This window comes from Polistes fuscatus, unplaced genomic scaffold (assembly GCF_010416935.1).
Source record: "Polistes fuscatus isolate 324 unplaced genomic scaffold, CU_Pfus_HIC Scaffold4, whole genome shotgun sequence".
Lineage (NCBI taxonomy): Eukaryota > Metazoa > Arthropoda > Insecta > Hymenoptera > Vespidae > Polistes > Polistes fuscatus.
In genome coordinates, this window is record NW_025113118.1 from 9,260,428 (window position 1) to 9,283,749 (window position 23,322).

Genomic DNA, 23,322 nt, shown 5'->3' on the forward strand with positions numbered 1-23,322 from the left:
GTGTATGTGTGTGTGTGTGTGTGTTTGTTACGAGTGGAGGAGAGACGAGTTTAAATTAACGAACTATTCCTATGTTCTCTCTCTCTTTCTCTCTCTCTCTCTTTCTCTTTGTCTCTTCCTCTCTATCGGTGAATACCGTTTTGCGAACTAATTATGAGAATCGGCTGTGCGGCATATAATTAAGTGGGCTAACGTCGGGAATTAATCTCCCTCTCTACGCGTTTCATTCTAATCAGATTGTGGTTTTGCATGCGATTGATTCGTTCTGAAAAATTTGATCGAACTTTAATTAGAATCGAGTGTTAAAGGATATATCTAAATAATTTTTTGGTTATTATTCGATTTGTTCTCAATCGATTATAAGAGAGATTCGGTGAATTTACTTTTTAAAAGGATGACGAATTTTAAATGATATAATTTGCAACATTATCGCTTGTTTGATTGGTTGTTGGTTATTAGTCGTTTTGCTTTTCGATGAATTTTCTCTAGGAAAATGTCAATAAACGACTCCCGTTAACTTTTAACCATAATAAATTCAAAAGTATATTTTCTATGGATGGGTACTAGTACTACTACTACTACTACTAGAAATGCACGTGCTGCGGTTATATACACACGAGATGAATGCGTTTGACAGAAGGTCAGCTAATCGCGTTGATTGCTTTAAACTCGCACCTTTGGCACACTGTTTCAATCACCTGTCTACTCTCCTTTTCGATGAAAACCCTTACACTCTGCCTTTCTTTATCGAAAATACAAAAACATTTAACATTTTATCGAATTTTGTCACTCTTTGATAATTGCTTTCGTTGTTGATGTTGAAAAAAAAAGAAAAAAAGAAGAAAAGTAGAGAACAAGGACAAAAAAAAATTCAATTATTTTTCAAGTAGAGGATTATTTTTCGTACGTCGACAAAATATTTGTAAAAAATTTGTATTCTCCTTGAAAATATTACTTCAGAAAAGATAATCCAATTTTATTAACAAAATATTGTCTTATTGTAATTTACAACCGCTGTTGAAAGACAAATTTCTATTTCTTTTCTTCCTTTCTTCCTTCCTTCCCTTACAACCCCATAGGTTGGTCCCTTCCAAAAGAGATTTGAGGTTTCAAAATTTGATGCAATCTTCCTCGCAATAGAAAGTGTATTCTTTTTCTTCTTCTTCTTCTTCTTCTTACAACACGTATTCTCGATATTTCTGCGTAGCACGTGCACCCCCAGAACGAAGAAGGGAAAACAACCCTCAAACACGAGGATTATTCGGGGATTCGTTCAGTATCCGGATACGACGATTCGGTAAAACAGGACATTACAATGCGATCTGTGTTACCGACCGAAAGGGAACGTGACAACACGGTATTTTCAAACTGAGATGCGGATATGTAGTGTTAGGGTCGTCAAGGGTGGGTAGGGTTTGAGGAAGGATTTCAAGGTGGTACCACCATAAATATTTATAAAGGGGTTTTGCAATTTTGTCCTGCCAGTTTGTTTCTCACGCAGTAACTTTCATCTTTCTCGCTTCTTGTTTCCTTTTTTTTTTCTACCTGCTCCTTCTTCTTCTTCTTTTTCTTGTTTTTCATCCTAAACTTAGTCTCCCTTAGTCCTTCCCTTTTTGTTGTTGTTGTTGTTCTTCTTCTTCTTCTTTTATCTTTATTTTTTAGGATAGAACACGACAAGGATCGTTACGACGTTACCGGAAGCCAAGATGAAAAGGGGCAACTTTTTCTTTTTTTCTTTCCTTTTTTCATGTCTTCCAAGTACTTTCATCGTGTCATCGGAATAAGTGCAGAAAATGGTTAGAGGTAATACGATACCGAGGCAAAAAGTTGATCCCCATGGTTAGAGGAAACTACTTTTCGATCCCCCTCCTTTGTCTTCTCGCGTTATGGCAAATTCATTTAAAAAATAATCATTTTAGGAGATATGATAAAATATGTAATATTAGCAAAATTGATATTTGATATTTATTCGATTTTAAAAATAACACATAGATGGAAATGTTTTAACTATAAAAAAAACACATATTAGAATTATGATTTAACAAAAATTTGGATTGATGAGAGAGAGAGAGAGAGAGAGAAAAGAAAAAAAGAAAATTCGCGAGTAAAATTTGTTTTGTTTTATCGATCAGAAGCAACAAACTAGGTCTCGCTTTTATCTTCTTAAATATATTTCATACAGTAATCTTTTTTGCCAACCAACAGTACAGATCTCATCTTTATTGACCGAATAACTTATCTTCGAAAAGTAAGATTCTGGTTTTTTATTCCTACAGGACCATTCTTCGATAAAATATTAACTGTTGACCAACGAGGAAATTACTGATTATTTTTATAATACGTGAATCACTTGGAACTCATGTTTAGGCTTCTTTTTACGACTATCCTTGATGTAATTATAACAATCAACGCAACAGCAGTATAAAATAACAGTTTCGTCATCGAGTAACTAAAAAATATTAACAAATTAATAAAAGTTAATTCTGAGAAAATGTATATTCGTATTATAATAAATATTTACCGTATAATCGATCGGAGTTTTGGTGATAAGCTTGTTCAATGCAGGAATAGGATCTAATTTTCCTGGTTGTTCTATTTTAAAGGATTTTGAAGAATCTTCGATTATATCGCTATTCGTACTCAAATACGTACTATGTTCAGATTCACTACTGTCCGATGATCTTCTAAATTTTTTCATCTAAAAAATATTTTCAATAAACATTATGACGTGTTTTTGCATTAGAATTGTATTATTGAAACTTATGAAAAAATCTAATTTTAATTATTAAATCTTACAAGCAGCATCATTTACACGTCATAAAATTAGTAGCTTTATTATCATTTTTGTATTAGTTAGAAATTCATACTAACCCATTGCCATACGTCGAAAAGGATCCAAACGTGTATCAAATAAAAAGTCATAATAAAAATCGACAATATACACATGGAAAAATTATGAACAAACATTGGATGATCAAGTAATTTTTCATCAGTGATTTCATGAAGATCAATATACCAGTCTACTTGTTTCATTTCCATGATACCAGCTGATAGTATTGAAATTGCACCAAAAATGCATCCTATAAGTGCCTTCAACGATTTTATCATTAAAATAAAAATGGAAAATGTTATCGTGTGTTCGTTAGATTAATAAAATTTAATTGATCGAAGGAAAAGTAAGTACTCACAATTAAAGGTCTTTTCGGTAAGAATTTCTTCATTAACCAAAGAACCGCAAGAATCAAACTGATCAGCATACAAATTGGATATAAAAAAAAGAAAATATTCCTTTCCCCGAATAAGATCGGCAAATTTTCGTTCATTTCACGATGACGACGATGAACGCGATTAAATATCTCGGTAATTAATAGTAGAAGCTGTATGAAAAAAAAAAGAAAGACAGAAAAAGACAAAAAATCTTAAGAGAGAGTACACGATAAAAAGATAAACTTTTTTTATTGAATCAGTATTTACAAATTAGAACGATTAAAAAAATGAGGCCACGAGGCCAAAATAAAAATGCATTCTCGGAGAATGCATTCACGCATAACTCGATACCTATGATATAAAATAATAAAAATAAAAGTAAAAAAGGTCTTCCTTAAACGATTAAAATCGAAATGGAGATGATTAATTCGTTGTTCGGTAAGAATGCGTGTATATGCGTATGTCGCACAACGAATTGTGTGTCGGATTACATAAAATCGTGAAAAAAGAATTACGTGCGAGTTTTCTGATTCACCTTCATTCGTATACATACATATGTAATATATTATATATATATATATACATATATATGTGTGTGTAGTATTATACTTACACACTTATGTTGATTCGTTCGTTCCTCTCGAAATCAGGTCAACTCGCTTCCGCGTTTTCTTTGCGTCAAGCTAGTCGTTACGAAGCGAGTAACGCGAGTTGTTATACGACATAATATATACGCATATATACATACACATATACATATATTATTCATATACGTATTACGCATATATGCATAAACGACCCAGAAGTGGTAATCTCGATGCGTCGAATGTTCCGAGTATGTCCGAGGATCTTTTTAAAAGTTCGTACATCCATGACGTAATCCAAAACGATAAGTTTGTATTCTAATTTCTTTTTTCATTATTAATTTTACTGCCTATTAATCTCTTTGTTATTTAAGATTACAAATTTTGTCAAGTCAAAACACGAGGTATACTTTTAACCCGATTACAATTGAAGATCAAGTTACGTAGAAATTTATTAATCGCAATGTTATAAAAAAAAAATTAATTTAATTTGGAATTCATTTTTTCGGTGATATTCATTATATTTTGTAAATAACTACCATTTAAAAGTAAAATTTATTTTTATGTTATATGCATAACAATCTAATTAAATCTATAAATATTACAAAATAAAAAAGTAAAATCTCGTGGAGAAAGCTAAAATATTTTGTATATATTATAAGTTATTATATTATATATTATATATATATATATGTATATTATAAATTATTATTTCGTTTATATGTATATTTATGCATCTATATGCGTGATGTCTTACAAATTGCACGAAATTCAAAGCGGCGTGTACAATGTGAGAAAGTTTCCTATTCCTTTGGAATTTACGATCGGTTCTATGATAAATGCTCGCGATTTTGGCAGCCTCACGAAGATTACGTAACTCGTAAACCTCCTCCTCCTCCTCCTCCTCCAACTTAATCTCAGAAATTTTATTACCACTAGTCTCTATGGACACATCCATCACGAATTAAAAGAATTTCCCATTTATTTTCATCAATCCCGGAACTATTTAGAATTAACCTAAATTCCATTTGTTATTTGTAATGAAACAAATGATGTCTCCAATTCGATTTCACATTCTTCCAATCTTATTAATAATTAATTCGTAAAATATTCTTAATGTTACGTTTGTGCTTGATAAATAAATAAAATTATTATTATGTATAGTAACGAATCATTTATCAAAATAAATTGTCTTACTCATTCGCGTGCGAAGAATTTGATGAAAATTGATTTAAAGTGAAAAATCATCCATTTATTTTGAACAAAAAACACATTTTTACCCATACGCGTGATCCATAACCGTACTACACATTTAAAAACAGTTCGTACATGCTATGTAAATTTGTAAAATAGTGTGGATCTTTTTTTTCAAAGGTAAATATAAAAATCAAATGTTTAGAGTGCATCACTCTCGAACGTGCCGGCAACGTTTCGTCAGCGTTCCAGACGATCCAAAGAAACTTAGGTTTGTTTAAGATAAAAAAAAAAAAATAAAATAAAATACAAAAATAAAATGAAAGAAGAATAAACAAAATGGAAAGAAAGAACAAATCTTCCCACTTGTTCGTCTCGTTATATTCGTCTCGGTTAAATTTTTCATACCTAAAAAAGATCTAACGTGTATATTCACCCACATAGTGAAGTTTATTATAATACTTCGAAGAATGCTACAGGTTATAACAGGTATAAGAGGGGTGATTCTCTCTCTCACTCTCTCCCTTTCTTTTTTTTTCGTCACTTCTTCCTTGTATCTTATTTCTTTGTTGAATTCCTACCTCGTGCCCTACAGACAGGAACGTGCTAATTTTTCATTCATTCAATTCATCCCATCATCATCCATCTTTCTCTTTTGTTATATTAGAATGAATCAAAAGTTCGTGCATTTGACAATTAATAACATTTTCATAAAGTACATTTTTACAAAAAAAAAAAAATAATCCATTGTACAGTTTCAAAGTAAAAATTTCAACGCAATAAACCCGCACGAACTTTCGGTTCACCCTAACATTTTATAATTTTCGTTCATTTTTTTTAATTTCATCTATCTTGTTTTTCTTTTTTCTTTATACTTTGATTCTTATCCTTCTCTTTTTTTTTTGTTTGGTACATCAAAAATATCGTAACTAGTTTAGAAATGGAAGAAATGTTTTTCGAGAAATAGAAGTTAGTTTCGAAAGTGTCGGGAGTTACGGGATTAACGGACAAACGAGAGCGAGAACGATAAGCTGAGGTATATAGTAAAGAGAAAAGAGAAAAAGGATAAAGTATTATAGACACGGGACTACGGATAGCAGAGAAATACTTTCGTTAATGAAAGCGAACGCCAGAATAGCGGCCAGTAAGGGGCCATACTACAATCCTTTCGAATGTGTTCCTTGCGCAATATCCGACACGTAAACGTGAAATCGATCTTTAGGATTTTTCTTTCTTCCCCTTTCACTCTCCCCTTTCCTCTCCTTTTCTCTCTCTCTCTTTTTCTTTTATTCGTGAACGTGAAATTTGAAAATTAGATGGAAATCCGATATCAATGTCTCTTCGAATTCATTTCATTCATTCTAATTTCATCGTAAACATTTCTCTATTAGGATTTTAATTATATTTTATAATTATAAAGATGAACTTTTGTGAAAGGAGAAGAGGGGGGAAATCATTTTAATTTTTATGATTTCCTTTGAGTATTCTCGTATATGAACAATTTTCGACTCTCTCGTAAATGTGAAAATTCGTGAATAAATTTCATTCGGATTAAAAGAATCGTATTATTGTTATTTAATCATTTGTACGATAACAATTTTGAGAAAAAAAATGTTATAATCAGTTAGAAAAACGTAATTTCTTACTTCAATTAATTTATATGTGAGATATTTAATGTCAAAAGACACGCACGTGTTATTGCACAACCGATTTAAACGTCTAAGTATACGGAATAATGAAAAAGTATGTAGAAACATCTTTTTTCCTTTTTTCTTTCTTTCTTTTCTTTTTTTTCTTTTTTGTCTAATAAAGGGAGAAGAAGAAGAAGCTCAGAATGGATTCCATAAGATCGCTTCATCGTCAATGGCGCCGTTTCTCCTTTCTCCAACATATCCAGACAACCTTGGTACTTGTACACGTATCGAACAGGAAAGTACTATTCGGTTTTTCTCTTTTTATCCGACAACAGTAAATTTCAATGTATTCATCATCATCATCATCATCATCATCATTATCATCATCATCATCATCATCATCATCATTATCATTATTATGATCATTGGGCTCCAGTAAAACCCAAAAAAATAAAAATCATTTTACGTCTTGTGAAAATATACACACAGCTGTTATTAACTTAAATGATAAGTTTTACGTATTATTTATGGATATACATATATTTACATACGTATGTGTATATATGTATATCTACGTGTATGTACATATTTAAAACGAGTTTATTAAGAGAAAAAAGAGTTATATTTTTTTTCTCGTCTGAATATTATTTTTAAATAATGCGTATCGCGTTAAATACCGAGAGACGAATAAACGTCGGGGATATTTAATTTCTTCCACCCGTTGCATGTGTCATTTAATTACGTTCCTTCGAAATGTAAGAAAGAAAAAGAGAAAGTGTGTGAAAATGGGGAAGAGTGAGAGAAAGAGAAAGAGAAAGAGAAAGAGAAAAGAGAGAGGCGCCACTTTAAAAATAGGAAAAATAAATTACGAGATAAAATATAAAAATAAACAATACAATGAAAGAGAGGTAAAATAAAAAAAGAAAATAATTGAAATCGTTAATAGATTTACTTTTTTTTTTGTTTCCTTTTTATATTCGTGAAGCTTTTTTCGAAATTTTCGTAATAATAAAATAATAAGAATAAGTATAACATAATGAAAAATAAAAATAAAAATTGTTTATACCGTTTAGGGTCCTTCACCCCTCTAAAGCCCTCGTATAATCTTTCGTATCTATTTCGCCCGTGGCCCGTGGGGTCATTTGCACGATTTTGTGAGCGGTGGAAATTTGTCGAAAAAAAGAGAAAAGGAAAAGAAAAAGAAAAGAAAAAGAAGAAGGAACAATTTGTTAGGGCCGTAGCAGCACTACGTTCGTTCTTGATGTCGGTTCCGAAAAAAAAAGTATATATGCTAACAAAGGGAGGGGGTAGGGTTTAGAGTAAAAACAGGTTTTCTAAGGTGAATTCTTCGTAAGATTAAATATATGCTCGAAAAAAAGAAAAATGAGAAATAGATGGGAGAGAGAGATAAAGAAGAATGGAAAGGAATGGAAAGAAAATTTTGACATGGTCAAATAAAAGTTCGTGCTAAGAAGGGAAGACACCATCGAAAATCCCAATGATCTCGTTGCCGAATTTGAAAGGTGCCAAATAACCTTTATACTTTCTCGTAAATATTTTTACTCGAATTTATTTATTTGTTTGTTTCATCTTTTACGAATTTAATATAAGAAGGACGTGGGGTGTATGTGGGGGGGGAAGGAGAAGGGTGTCTTACAAGTCTCCCTCGTGTTATCGAGTTTATGGCTATGGTAGTGTATAATAAAAAAATGTTAAACTTTTCTTAAATAATATAAAGAAATGAATAAATAATATAAAATATAATATGGAATATAAAGTGGAAAAGAAAAGAAAAAAGAAAAAGGATTGAACGTAAAACACGTAGAGTGGTAAGCTTTGTGTCCAACGAAAGATCGATTCAAGGTTGGAAGAAAATTTACGATCGCTAAATCCGACTCTCCGTTGTCGTCGTCGTCGTTGTCGTAGGAAGGAAGGAAGGAAGAAAATCAAGATGATCGTCGTGGTCTTAACGATCGACGCGAAAGTCGTTCGGGAGAAATTAATTGCTTTTTCTTTCCATTGGATTCATAAAATAAAAGCTTTTATACGAACAACGGGATGACGCTAAAGTGGAAAAAGGATGATAACAATCGTGCTAAACGTCCTCCTGCAGTTTCGTTTGACGAGAAAAGACATCGTACATACACTGTTAGTCAAAAGTTTGCTACCTTTACGAACAAATTTCAATAAATGATATATTTAAAATATATTTAGAAAAAAAAGAAATAAGTGCTTTCTAAGTAATCTCAATGTGAAATTTATTTAAATAAAAAACGTATGTTCTACATTTTGTATTATTTTCTTGGGTCGTACTTATCGATGTATTTTATAGTTAAGAAAATTGTTTTTCGTTTTCAACGGTATTATTCTCGTGCATTTGAACAATTTGTTTGTCGAGTTTCTTTTTCCCCCTTGTAACATTTGTTCGAAAAGTAATTTCGTTTATTAGATGATCGAATCAAAATTGTGGACGATTTTAAATGGAAAATTTTTGACGAAAGATACGAAACTTTTGATAGTGTATATACACGCGTGAGATGTATCTATGTCAACCATCAAAAACTAATCGATATTTTCATCGGGAAAATGTAATAACGAGTACACCAGAGCATAACGCTCTGGTTATATTCCCAATTCTCCTCCACGGGTTATAATATTTCTTTAGTTATCTCGTATTTCTCTCAAGGGAGAAAACATACACAACCCTTCGTTATTTCTCCCTTTATTTTTTTTTCCACTCGGAAACTTAACAACGAGAGATAGGGTAAAGAAAGAGGATAAAACTTATCGTAGCAAACTTTACGGATTCTTCAAAGTATCCTGTCAGATGTTTCACAGAAACATATAGATTACGTAACGAATTTTTCAACGTTAAATAAATAAAGAGAAAATAGAAACAGAAACAACAAATGAAGGAAACAATTTGAAAAATGATCAGAAACTTTTCTAAAGCAAGAAAAGAAAAAACACACAAAAACACACACACACAATGAAGTAGTTGAAATGATTTGAAATTTGTAATTAAAAAAAAAAATGGTTCGATTAAAGCGAATGATTTTAATAAGAAATAGTAACTTTTGACTTCCGGTTAGAAATGTACTTCTTTTTTCTGTTGTTTTTTTTTTTTTTTTTTTTTTCTATAGTTTTTCCAATCGTTCTCATCTCGCGGCACCGTGCTTTACCGACCGTTAACCCACTTACATTACGCGTTATACGACTTTATAACGAGGACGTTATTAACGCACCGTATACATGCATGCATGCATACACGTATCTATGTACTAAGCTAAGCTATGTATTTACGTGAGTTATGCGTTCGAACACTGAGCTCTTTGTCGGCGAAAGAACGTAACGTTTCCCCTTTCAGCAACCTAACTTACGTACGAACAGAACAGATCTCTAAGGAGATCAAAAATGGCGTCTTAGAAGCTACGAGAATAATGATTTTATCATGTATAAAACGTTATTAGAATTAATATTTCGGATTACAATCAAATTCCAATATCAAGTATATAATAGTAATTTATCAATCATTTATTTTTATAATTACTTTTCGTGTTGACAACCACCTTAATCGATTGTCTTTTCTCTTATAACTCACTATGATATATTTGTCATAATTGATTTTTTTTTTTTTTATATATCTGTCTCAAGAAAAATATTATTAAAAATTAATGTGTTTGAAGATAAATCATTTCTTCGAATTACGTTATTTTTCTATACCGATTTCTTTTGTTCATTTAATTCGATTGTTTTATTGTTTTGTTTTTTATCTATCTGCCAATAAGAGAACAATTACGATTGCATTGTAAAAAAAAAAGCGTCGTTAGAAAAATCATTGGTGATAAATTATTTATTCGTCAAAATAAAAAAAATAAAAAAAAAAAAAAGAAATATCGGCATACCTTCAATACCGACTTTTTGTTTAACCTATACGTAAGACTTAATCTCATTTTATATTTTTCATTCTTATTTATAGTTAAATGATAATAAATTATTATTTCTTTTTCTTTTTCAATTATTTCTTTCATAATTATAATAAATGATAACGTAACTATTAACGCGGCAATAATCGATGATAAATTTCTTTAACACCATTCATCTAATCTATCGAATCGTAATAATATTACAAAGATATTTTAAAAATGTTAGAGATTCCAAGATAAGATAAGTTAGCATTACTTATGATAATGAAGAGACTGCAATCTAAGGTTTTTGTGTTCACCTAATAAAAAAGGATAAAAAGAGAGAGAGAGATAGATAGAAATTACATAGGCGAGGAAAAAAATAGCTTTCTCGTCGATCATTAAATCTATACGAGTAACTAGTTTCAAATGCGATCAAGGGAGGAGATTAATTCTTTAATATTGAAATATCATACTCCGCAAGTGGTGGTGATGGTGGTGGTGGTGTTGTTCTATACATTCCAAAGTGAGCGCAAAGTATTTTAAATGTGGTGCTGCTCGTTTGAGCATGACTTACTTATGTTAGTTTAAATCGGTTGAGCAAGCAAAACTCGTATAGTCCTATTCTTTTTCTTATTTCCCTGGTAAACGTTTTGCACGTTCCCTTATGACCATTTCATCGAGATCATTTTTATTATTTATAGCTGTCTCGTAAAATTGAATAAAAAATAAAACAAATGTGTACCTGAACTTTGCGTTGTCGGGGGAAAAAAGAAAAATACAAAGATTAACTAAAATAGGCGAGATGAATGTTAATGTCAAGGGATTTAGTTGATTTAGTGATTAGTATAGATGGAAGCATATCTTTTATTATTAAAACGAAAATAGAAATGATTTAGGATTGTAGAATAAGTATGAGAAACTTTCTATTTTGATAATTGTTTGAGTTTTTTTTTTTTTTTATAGAATAGAAATATATATATATATACGTATATGGTAAAACTCGATTAGGTGCAGATGTAGCTCTCAAAAAGTAAAAAGAAGATCTATGATACATCTTTATAAAGCCGATAGAAAGAAAGTGCCATCCCGTGTTACTATGGTGCTCATACTTCATTTTCTTTTTATCGTTCTTTTCCATCCCCACGAGAGAGATACCGGGGTGACCTCGGAATACAGGGTTCCTCGCTTTGTTTTAATTAGAACTTGAGCTAACATCTGCTTAACATCCTTCGTATATCAACTCTCGTTTCGTCTACACACATTTTGCGTACGTACACGTACACACACGTGTACGCTCGTACGAGCACGTGGAAAATTTTCGAATGGAAACTGAACTTATAACAGTAAGAATAACTAAAAAAAGAAAGAAAAAATAATAGAAAGATAGATGGAAGGAAATAAAATTAAAGAAAATTATCGATTACGATATTACGAGTATTATTCAATAATTATAATAAATTTCTCAAAACACAATCTATATACGAATTTAAATTACACGTTGAAAGATATGTGAGAAATATTATACAACAAGTATAATAATCCTCGTATAACGCGAATTCATCTAACGAGTCAAAGATATTGCGATTACTGTTTTCACACAACGCGTTATATAATAAAAAGTTGAAATTACGGGATTTAAAAAATAAAAATTACATTATTTAAGCATCCCATTGTTGTTTCCATTGCTAACGATTTTTCTTATTTTGAAACGATATTTCTATTTTAATATATTTATTCTTCAACACTATACATTTATATCTACGTTCTTACGAATTATAATTGTATATTATTTCGTGAAAAATGAAAAAAAAAAAAATAAGAAAGAATCAAAAAATCGTGTTATAAGAGAAAAATGTTAACGCAATACGGATTACCTTTAACGCTAATTCATACAAAACATACATAACATATTAACAAGGTTGTACGGGGGTATTCTACTATAAATATTTTCCTTTCCTTCGTTCCGAATTAGTCGAACGATAAAACGTCGTTGGGCAAGCAGTTTGTTACGAGTCCGCACGTGGGGTCATCCACGATACAGGAAACAGGAAATCCTAAGGAGTGAAACCGAGCAGAAACGTTGGTAGCTTACAGTAGCTTCACTGTCTAGGAGCTTCTTACTACTGAAACGACCACGCGAACATCGAAATGAGAAGAGAGAGAGAGACAGAGAACGTTGGAATATTCCGAGAGACTAATATTTCCGTTCACGAGACTTCTATTTTCGCGATAGTCGTTATTTTTCAAGAAGAAATCCAAAAAGTTTCCATATCGAAGTGGTTAAAAAAAGAAAAGGCAAGAAAAATATTAGGATAAATGATGAATTTTATTGCGAATAAAAATCTATTGCTTTCCTAAAAAAAAAAAAAAACAACATAAGATATCGCGTTCATTAGTTCATTTCTTTATTATTATTATTCTTTTTTTTATAATATCAATATTTAACGTCTGGTATTTTAATAAAAAAAAAAAACAAAACAAAAAAGAAATGTTCTTGGAAAATTAATAAAAAGTATAAATTCGATAAGAATAAATATACAAATTAATATTATTCAGGATCTTTGAAAGTTAATCCGTTTAACCTTTGACCCGTTGCCTACCCCCCGAGCACTCATGTTTGATCTTTCTCGGATGGCAAACCGACAATTAAACTTTCAAAACCTGTCCATTAGCGTGAATTAACGCAGCATACTAACTCATCTGTATACCGACGATGCGACGCACTTAATTTACGTGCACGTTGCATACTGGTACGAGAGTAAGAGAGATAGAAAGACAGAAACAGAGAAAGAGAGAGAGAGAAAGAGAGTGGGGTGTATTTGTCCTCTTTCTCCCCCGAGGACAGTGCATCGGTGCGTGCAAAATAGAAACTGTGGTGCAAGGGAATACAACCGATGGAGAACTAACTGTAGAAAGAGAGAGATAGATAGATTGAATGAGAGTGCACGTACATGTGTATATATGTGTGTGTATGTATGTGTGTATGTAAGAGAGAGAGAAAGATAGAGAGAGAGAGAAGGGTTGAGAACGTAGGTTGTACAGGATCCCAACGACAGAAGGGACATTCAGAGACTGATGGCACAAACCTTTTAGGCAAACTAATGCACCGAACCTGTAACACCAGAGAGGACACTCTACGGACTCGTGTTGGGGCCAAACTACCACCCCCTCCTCATCTCATCCACGAACAGCACCCCTTGTCCCGTTATACTGGGTGAAGTATTTAAGTGGAATCGTTTCTCTATTATCTTTCTCTCTTTCTTTCTTTCTTTCTTTCTTTCTTTCTTTCTTTCTTTTTCTTGGTCTCTTCAAAGTTTCCCTGACGATTATAAAGAGGAACTTGAGAAATTGGTAAGGTGGTTCCTAGTTGATAAGAAAATAAATCCTTCGAATCGAATGAAGTAGGTTTTAATATACTTTATTAACTTAGGTGACTCTCTCTCTTACCAACACCGACCCTCCCCCCCCCGCCGCCCATTCGTATCAAACTTCGAGAATGTTGATTAACTTTTCTATAAGATTTGGAATTAATCGGATAAAATGTGAAAGAAGAAAATTAAATTGCAAGTAATTATTATTGGATTGCGAAAGTATTGATAGGATCGTTATTGAAATGTCGGATTTAATTGTGTAATTAAGATAAAGAGATTCAGTGAAGGTAATTCAACGATTTAACGATGGAATTTTTAGTTTGTGCGATGTGTAATTAAAATCAAACAATGACGACGAGTATACGCGTCTAACGCATTGGACGAATGTTTCTTTTATTATAAAAAGAAAAAAAAAACGTTAAACAAAGCGAGATAAGATTGGTCAGTTATAAGATAGTTTTATTAAAAAACTTAAAAATAAAATAAAATAAAATAATAACCGATATGCCCAAAGAGATTAATCAAACATTTTCTTTTTCGCATAAAATATACATAACAATTTTATTAGATATGTATATTTTGTTATTAATAATATTAAGTTTATTATATAATATGAGAAGTAATAGAAAAAATTCACGCGTTTCTAACGTTTAATTAATTAATTGGTTAAACAACAAAAAAATAACAAAAGAAAAAAGAATTACCTAGATAAAAGAAATTGCATAATACTTTTCGTTGATTATTTTATTAAATAATACGACGTATGATTATAACAGACAAAGAGAGAGAGAGAGAGAGACAGAGAGAGAAAAAGGGAATTTAATTGATGAAACGTTTGTTAACGTTTTTAATGGTGGTCGTTTTATATCTTTTTTTTTTCTTCCTGATCAACGAAGAATAAAAAAAGAAAAAAAGATTCAATGAATGGCTGGGAAGATGGGACATGTATCTTCGACCCCTCGCAAACATCTCACCCTGTATAATCAGTCGCATGTACTTACAAGTACATATATATATATATACATAAATATATATATATATACGTTCCAGTAGGATTCATTATGGTAAAACGTAGCGAATTGGACGAGCGCACGCGCGCCTGCAATTACCTGTTTGCAGTTCCCCTTCACACACACGCACGTACACACATGTATATATATATGTATATATACATAGATAGACATTTAGAAATATATGTGCGTAACGCCAAGCGTGTGCGCATAATTAACGCGTGGAACGAGTGATTATTAATTTAGGTATTACTCTACAGACCTATATGCCGTAGGCGTTCCTTTGGAGGACGCGAGTTAACAGTCAACAAAAAAATATATAAATGTGTATGTGTATATGTGCATATGTGCATATGTGTGTATATATATATATATATAATATATTTCACGTCTGGCAATCACGTTGATCATTTCACTGGACCAAAATAACGATCGTTGCAATTAAAAAATCAAGATTCGTGTTTCACGTTCTGGTTCATGTTGCGTAAATGTCTTCTTTTTTTTTTTTGTTATAAATTTATGTTATACATTTATTTTTTATACGTAATTATATATTTTAATATTATTTTTTTTTTGTAATATGTTATTAATTATTGTAATTGGTGGAACACTGGTAGGGCTATTACAAATACAGATATTAATATTAAACGTATCATGACACCGGTTGTCTAAGTTTTGAAAGAATTTCTTTCCGAATTATTGTGCTATTCGATGAGACAGAAAATTCTTATTGCATAAATGGTATATTTTTTGTTATACATACATCGTAAAATATATGACTTTTGATCAGTTGTTGTAGAAATAAATATATACAAAACTCGGTATAAGTTTAATATTTAAATTATATCTTTTTATATAATACAATAATAATATATGACAATGAAATATTCGTATAATTCTAATTAAATATATAATATTAATTTTGGAAATATTAAAAGATAATAAAATATATCAATCCGTACCTCTATTTGTTCTCGTAATGTTATTAAATAATAATATCTCTCGTGTAAGATTAAAACTTGATGATAAGAGAGTTATGTTGCAACTACGAAAGAAAGAAAGAGAGAGAGAGAGAGAGAGAGTTTCGCAAGGAAAATAAATAAAAAAAGGAAAAAAAACAGAAAGAAGGAAAGAAAGATAAAAAAGATAAAGAGAGAAAGGAGGAAAAAAAAAGAAAAGTAAAAGAGGAGGATAAACGAGAAGGAGGGAAGTTCCCAACGTTAATTACGATACGGCTGGCATGGCTAACGGAGAAGTCGGTCCCTTTATTTCTTTCTCTCTCTCTCTCTCTTCATATGAATATCGCATTAAGTCATAAAGGAGAGATAGCTTTAGGCCAGGGGTGGTCCCCGATGGGAAACTACGAATTTAATAGAATAATAAATAGACCGGTCCACGTCGGAACCCGAGGGCCAAGATCGAACACGATCAAGATCTTTCTCCTCTCTGCCTCTGGTGGTTGTGCTTTCCTGGGTTCGATCGCTAAAGCCTGATTTCGCCAGATCAAACCTTATGATAATAAGGTTCCCGATATTTCGATCATACCCATCGTAAAAAGAGAGCCCTGCTCCCCCCCACCTCCTCTTACTGGACCTTATTCTCATCCGAAACCCCTTCACTTTTGAGTGTCAGCTTCGAACGATCCTAATGTTTTATCATTTCCAACGAAAAAAATCATATTAATTAACAAAATTTATATTTCTTTATTCGTACGCGATATTTAATATATATTATCAAATTATCAGATTTCGTATATACTATTATATATATATTTATATTTATATTTATATTTATACTAATATATATACTATCAATTATCAAATTTCGAAGAAAGCATACAAATGTTTATTGTAAATATTGTTGAAAGAAAAAATGGATAATAAAATATATGTAACGATTAAATAATTTTCAAATAAACTCTAGTAACTTTTTGTAAACTGTTGAAAGATAATCTAGAGAGAGAGAGAGAGAGAGAGAAGAGAAATGCATAAAAATAGATAAAGAGCAGTTCGTTTGGTAGTAGCGATAACACAATTAGGTAGTCTCTTGACGGCGAGCAAGCAAAAGAGGCTGATAAGGGTCCAACGTTTGAGATCGTGGCACTCGTCGAGTTCCCGACAAATCCGAACGGCGAAAATCCCTAGGGACAACAAGTACAGGACGTTTCAGGGATGTGCGATAAGGGATAGCCCAGATAGGGCGGTCCATGGCTTAACCCTATCTCTCTTTCTCTCTCTTTCTCTCTCTCTCCCCCATTTCTGGTTCTTCTATTTTTTTGTCTTCATCCTTTTCTCTTGTTCTACGTTCGACAGAGTTTCGACCCCAACGCTAATACCTTCCGGCAGGTTTTCTTCGCTTGATTTATTCCGTAGGGGTCGTCGGATTCGCGCCACGCACGGGACGATGCGCACGTGCACGCGCGCGCGCGCGCTCTCTCATGCTCGTGCGGCTTTTCGCACGGCCGTGCGCTTAAGTAGCGCACGAGGTGATGGTGGTGGTGGTGGTGGTGGTGATGGTGATGTGGTGTAGTGGTAGAAGAGGAAGAAGAAGAAGGGAGGATATATTATTAGTGGGTTGAGAAAAAGGAGTGTGAGAGAAAGGAGGAGGAGGAGGAGGGAGTATATGTGTTGTGTTTGTATCTGTGTGCCGCGAGCTAAACGTCGTCGTTTGCCATTCGTATGAAATCCTTCTTTTCCACTATCTCTCTATCTCTTTCATTTCGATTATAACAGAAAATTTATTATCCATTTTTTATTATTTATTTTCGGTTTATTTAATATAATATTTTAATTTAAATTTGTCTAATTGAATTTATATGAATTTTTTTATATACTTTGTGTTTCTAATAACTTTGATTCTTGCGCCGATACAATTCTGTTTAATTATTATTTTATGTATTATAGTAATAATAATATTATATTTATATAGTATTTATATAGGGTTTATTATTTAATAACTTTGTTTCTTTCTGTTACATTTTCCTAGAAAAAAATATTTTTATATTTACATTGATAGAAATATTATATTCCTGTAGAATTTAAATAGAAAGAGAGAGTGAGAGAGAGAGAGTATCTAGTAACTTTATTTCTAATAGTTGCACTCTCCAATTATCGATAGAGTTTTTTTTTTTGTTAATGCAACATTTGTCTGGATAATATTAGTTACATTTGCACGAGTATCAAAGTTATAATACAATTAATAACAATCCTTTATAAAATTTTTCTATTTTACATTATTATATTATTATTACTTATTTATATATATATATTTATATAACACGTATGAGATTAAAACCAAATAATTTATTAACAATAGAATATCAATTTTCACCGAATAAACAAAATTATATTTTTGCAATTATAATCCTCGTGCCATTATTTCTTACTCATAATGATATATATATTAAAAAAAAAAAAATTATATTAACGAAAATATCGTACATAAAATAGTATTTAAAATTCGTTGAAGAGTATCAAAGAAAATAGTTACAAATGTGGTGCGGTAATAATAATATGACAAATTTTCGTATAGAGAGAGAAAGAGAGAGAGAGAAAGAAAGAGAGAGAGAGAAAGAGAGAGAGAGAGAGAGAGAAATAGAAAGACAGGGGCGGCAACCTTAAGAAAGAGAAAGAGAGAATAATGTGTAGTGTGTTGTGTCGGTGGGGTCAAGGAGTCGATTGGTGGGGGAAGCAGGTGGTGCTTGGGAGGGGGTAAGGGGAAGGGATGTCTGGAAAGGGAAGAGAAGGGAAGGGACGAGTCAGGAGCCGATTGGCGGAAGAAACGACAGTCGCCACTCGACGCCCGCACCGTACGGAACGCGAGCTTCGTGTTAGATTCGTATTATTACAAAAACATAATAAACGATTCTTTCTTTTTATTTTCTTTCTTTCTCTTTTCTTTTGGGGATTTTTTTGTTTAAATAACGCGAGTGAATAATTTAAACGGAGAAAGAAAAATACAATTTTTGACGAATTGTTCACGTTCGAGAAACGTTCACAGATAATATCTATATAAATATTTTTTTTTGATATAATCGTTTCTAACAGTTCAAAGGTGTGTTAACGTTCATTCGTATTCATAAAACATATTATTGTTTCTTTATTTTTTTTTTTTTAATTAATTTATTTCTAAATCGTACGTCGACCATTTTTACTCGGTTGTTTTATTTTTTCTCTTTCTCTTTGTTTGTTATTATTATTATTATTATTATTATTATTATTATTATTATTAATTGATTGAGATTGATCGATTGTTCGATCGATCGATCGATTGATTGATTGATTGATTAATCGATTGATTGATCGAACTATCTTGCGTGTATATTTTAGTGATATAAATTTGAGAAGTAAATATTTGCGAGAGTGAAGAAGGGTGAGAGCAAATTTGAAAAGAAGGGGTTGGATCCAACTCACCCAACACCACCACCACCACCACCACAACTCGTGGCCGGTCCGCTGCACGCGGGAAACTGGCTGAAAGTTTGAAAGGGAAGAAGAGAGGAAACAGAGAGGACTGGAGGAAGTTGACTACTTCGATATCACACGCGCAGACGAACGATAAAAACAATACAAAAGAGTGGGACAAAAACAAAAAACTGAATTAAGGAATAGTAGAATAATAAGAAGAAAAAGTGGTAGATTTTGGGAAAAATCAGGTGTGGGATCAAATCGAAGTCGAGGGAAAACAAAGTGGCGGAAGTTTGTGAAGTAATTGAACGTGCGGAGAGGAACGTGAGGGGAGGAGTGGAAGAAGAAGAAGAATATTTTCGTAAAAAGAAACATATCTTTCAAAGTATCACGCGATTCCGAATGGTGAGTTATATTTATCTTATATTTTTTGGGGAGGGTTTCTTTATTTTTTGGTTTTTTTTTTTTTAAATATAACTAAAAGACAGGCACGAGAGTGAAAGAAAGAGAGAAAGAGAAAATATGTTAAAGAGAAATTTCTTATCTTGTATTACTCGTGAGTACGTAGACTGCGAGTCGCTTTTCTCGACAGATAGAAAACTTTTCGTTGGGAGTAATCGACTTTGCTTTTTGACTTATCTTCTCAGAGATATGTGTGGTCAGACGGAAAGAGAAAGAGAGAAAGAGAGAAAGAGAGAGAGAGTGTGTGTGTGTGTTGTGTGTGTATGCATGTCTCTTGGATATTTCCTCGGCATATAAAGTAACCATGAACTTTCTACGAGAAATAACTCGGCTTATCGAGCATCCAAACGTTTTTTTTTTTTTTTTAAAAAAGAAATACTAGTTAACTCAAGTCCCTCGAAGTATTTTCAATAATCGTCTCAACGAGATCCTCAAATCCTTCCTTTTTTTTATCGAAACTTTTAGAATATGGAGGAAAAATCGAGAATATAAGGAAAATATCGATGATACTTAACGACGATCTTTCCTTCCTTCTTTCTCATAAATGAGTTACTAATATTTCAAATTAATGTTAGGATTTTGCATTGACAAAAATATATAAATAAATAAAATTAAAATATTAAATAATATAATAAATATAATTATAAAAAAAAAATATACTAGATAATATATATATATATATATTATATTAATTTAGAAAATAAAATGAATTATACTCTAGGTTGTTTAAAACTTGTCGATTAAATTAATTGAATAAATCGATCATTTATATATTTGAAAATATGCATCTATGCACCGAAAGTGCGCAATATGTTAAACATATTACAAAATACTTTAAAGATGCGTCGTAATCCGTATTACGAAATATCTTGACTTATATATATATATATATATGTGTGTGTGTGTGTGTGTGTGTCTTTCTCTCTTTCTCTCTCTAAATAGAACTAAACACGTAACGGTAATACAAAAGCGATTTCGCTTTCGTTTTCTCACTCGTCGAACTATTTAACTCAAAGCGTCGATTCGATAACGTTCGATTTATTTCATGGCATTCGATATATAGCACGATCGTAAAATAAGACTATGGCAAATAACGATAAAGAGAAAGAGATCCATGAATATCATGAGAAGAGAGAAAGACTTTTTTATTCTTGTCATCGAAACATGTTCGAACATAATCACGATTCGGCACGATCATCGAACATGTAAAACTCGATATTGTACGCTTTCCTGTATACTAACTATGCTACTACTACTACTACTACTACTACTACTACTACTACTACTACTACTGTGTATAGTTATACCTATACTTCCATTCTCTTCTTTTCTTTTCTTTCTTATTCTTTTTTTTTCTTTCATCCTCGTTTAAAAAGAGAAACGTCTTGCTTTGATCATCAAAAAGGGTTCGTGCTACTTCCATCAAAATATTTCCGTCGGTGTTCCTAAATTCCATCTCACGTGTTTCTCACTTTTTTTTTTCTTCTTTTTCATTTTTTTTTTATAAAATATCGATATGATTTATTCGATGAAGTATTTTAAAAAGGGATGAAATTAAATAAATGCACGAAGTGCGTTCGATGCTATGGCAAAAGAAAAAAGAAAAAACAATTTAACTAATCGAAACGCAACGAAGATATTAAATAAAAGTCTAATGTGTTCGTGTTAATACAAATATAATGAAACGATATATTTATCGTTAGAAATTTCATAATAAATTTAATTAATCGATATAAATGCGACCTAATGAAATTATAATTAAAAAAAAATAAAAAAATAAAAAATAAAGTATGCGAACAGATATCATGGAGGATGAGGAAAAAAAAAAAGAAAAAGAATAAAAAAGAATATGCAATAAGCTTGCATGTGTATCTACGAAATGATAAATCGGTGATGTTAAAAGAAAAAGAAAAAAAGAAAATATGATAAATAACATTTAATAACATTTAGTTCTTAGAAATTGAACCGTTGAAATATTGTTTAATAAATAAATCATTGATATTTTGATAATGATATGCTTGATGAGAGTTAACAACGTCGTGTTAGTTCGACGATAAACAGATTGAAAAAGTAGCAAATGACGGATATATCGTTCTCCGGAAAATAACTCTTCTTTCCCTCTCTCTCTCTCTCTCTTCTCTCTCTCTCTCTCTCTCTCTCTCTCTCTCTCTCTCTCTCTCTCTTTCAACGGGAAGTCGATTCGATCGCTACTGTAGATATTCGAGTGGTTTGTTTACAAACAAATGACGTGGCCTGCTTGCAGCGCATAAAAGCACTCTTCTTCTCCTCGTACTCGACATGAAAACCTCTTTGCGTAATTATTCACGTTCGCGATCGTTGCTCATTGATACGAACGCTTGATTCTTTGCCTTGTGAGAAGAATTTCTCTCTCTCTCTCTCTCTCATTCTCTTTCTTCCTCTTTCGTTTTCTTTCTTTCTCTTTCTTTCTCTTTCTTTTCCTTTTTTTATGTTTATCATACGTTTATCGATTTGTTTTATTTTCTTATCAAATTTTTTTTTCTTACTTTAAAAGTTAAAATATATGTATATATTGACATAAAAAATTTAAAAAATCTTATTAAATTTTGTCATTAAAAGAATTATAAAATATATACCGACAATGAAATTATGTTGGAGACGGGAATGAAAAAGAAAAAGATATTTTGTAGAATGTTCTTTTTTCTGAATATTGTCCACATTTTATTATCGCTTATTTAATGTATATTTGTTTAATTGATAATATCGACGTGTTGTTTTATTTATTTTCGAAATTATATTTGTATTATATTCGACGAAGAGAAATTTATAGAAATCGTGTAAATGAACAGATAGTTCAAGGTTCCAACTATTTACCATTCGATAAATTTCTTTTAGGTTCCTTAACCCTGATCCCTAACAAAAGATATCTATTATAATCTTGGGTTAAATTATTCCATTCGTTTTTGTTAAACGTACCTTTGTACCTTTAAACATTACCTTTTTTTTTGTACCTTTGAACCTACAAACAAAATTAATGTTTAGACTTAAGATTGAACACATCAACTACACTCACAGCTACCTATTTAGTGGAAATCCAAAACAATATTGTGAAATATGCAATGAAGAAATTAGTGTCAAACAAATAATAATAAATTGCCCCACATGAATGAAAGAATAAGATACAGAATTCCAGAAAACCTGAAGACTTCTCTTTCACTTAGGAAACACCACATTGACATTATTAATTTTTTAGAGACAATCAATATTTTTAAATATATATAACACTTAATATATAGCTATGTATTGTTACATTTTACTAATGAACTTGTTGTTGATGCGACTATAAACTGGTAAAAAAAAAAAAGAAACAAAAAGTAATGTTTATCTTCAAAATGAATTTTCGTCCATTTTTTCAACAGAAAAAGAAAACTATTCTGATTAGTGAAATTCAAATGAAAGAAATATTTCATATAATATATATATATAATTTATATAAATTCTTTTATTATATAATATTCTTTTATATAAATATATATTTAGAATATATTTTATATAATTCTATATTTT

The 23,322-nt window shown here is 31.3% G+C and overlaps 1 protein-coding gene and 1 long non-coding RNA gene across 3 annotated transcripts in view; one reads left to right on the forward strand and one right to left on the reverse strand.

Annotated features, from left to right (window-relative positions):
* Positions 1 to 2,149: 2,149 nt before the first annotated feature.
* LOC122521059 lies at positions 2,150 to 3,260 on the reverse strand. The gene is made up of 4 exons (XM_043641478.1): positions 3,189 to 3,260; positions 2,872 to 3,090; positions 2,522 to 2,698; positions 2,150 to 2,449 (listed from the first exon to the last, which is right to left on the reverse strand). Exons 1-4 carry the CDS (start codon positions 3,255 to 3,257, stop codon positions 2,333 to 2,335), a joined length of 582 nt encoding a protein of 193 aa, XP_043497413.1. The 5' UTR covers positions 3,258 to 3,260; the 3' UTR covers positions 2,150 to 2,332.
* Positions 3,261 to 18,680: 15,420 nt separating this feature from the next.
* LOC122521207 overlaps positions 18,681 to 23,322 on the forward strand; it is a 53,483-nt gene continuing 48,841 nt past the window's right edge. Inside the window, exons 1-2 of one of the 2 annotated variants that reach the window (XR_006304685.1) lie at positions 18,681 to 18,961; positions 19,237 to 19,719. This is a non-coding gene — a long non-coding RNA (uncharacterized LOC122521207). The remainder of the gene's footprint in view (positions 18,962 to 19,236; positions 19,720 to 23,322) is intronic. The other variant, XR_006304686.1, reaches the window with a different exon arrangement.

What these genes read in the sequence shown, in the direction of transcription:
- LOC122521059 (XM_043641478.1), bottom strand. Translation starts at nt 3,257, where the DNA reads ATGCTGATCAGTTTGATTCTTGCGGTTCTTTGGTTAATGAAGAAATTC. An exon ending in TTTTCGACGTATGGCAATGG is followed by an intron (nt 2,699 to 2,871) that starts GTTAGTATGAAT and finishes AATATTTTTTAG; the next exon opens with ATGAAAAAATTTAGAAGATC. An exon ending in AAACTCCGATCGATTATACG is followed by an intron (nt 2,450 to 2,521) that starts GTAAATATTTAT and finishes AATATTTTTTAG; the next exon opens with TTACTCGATGACGAAACTGT.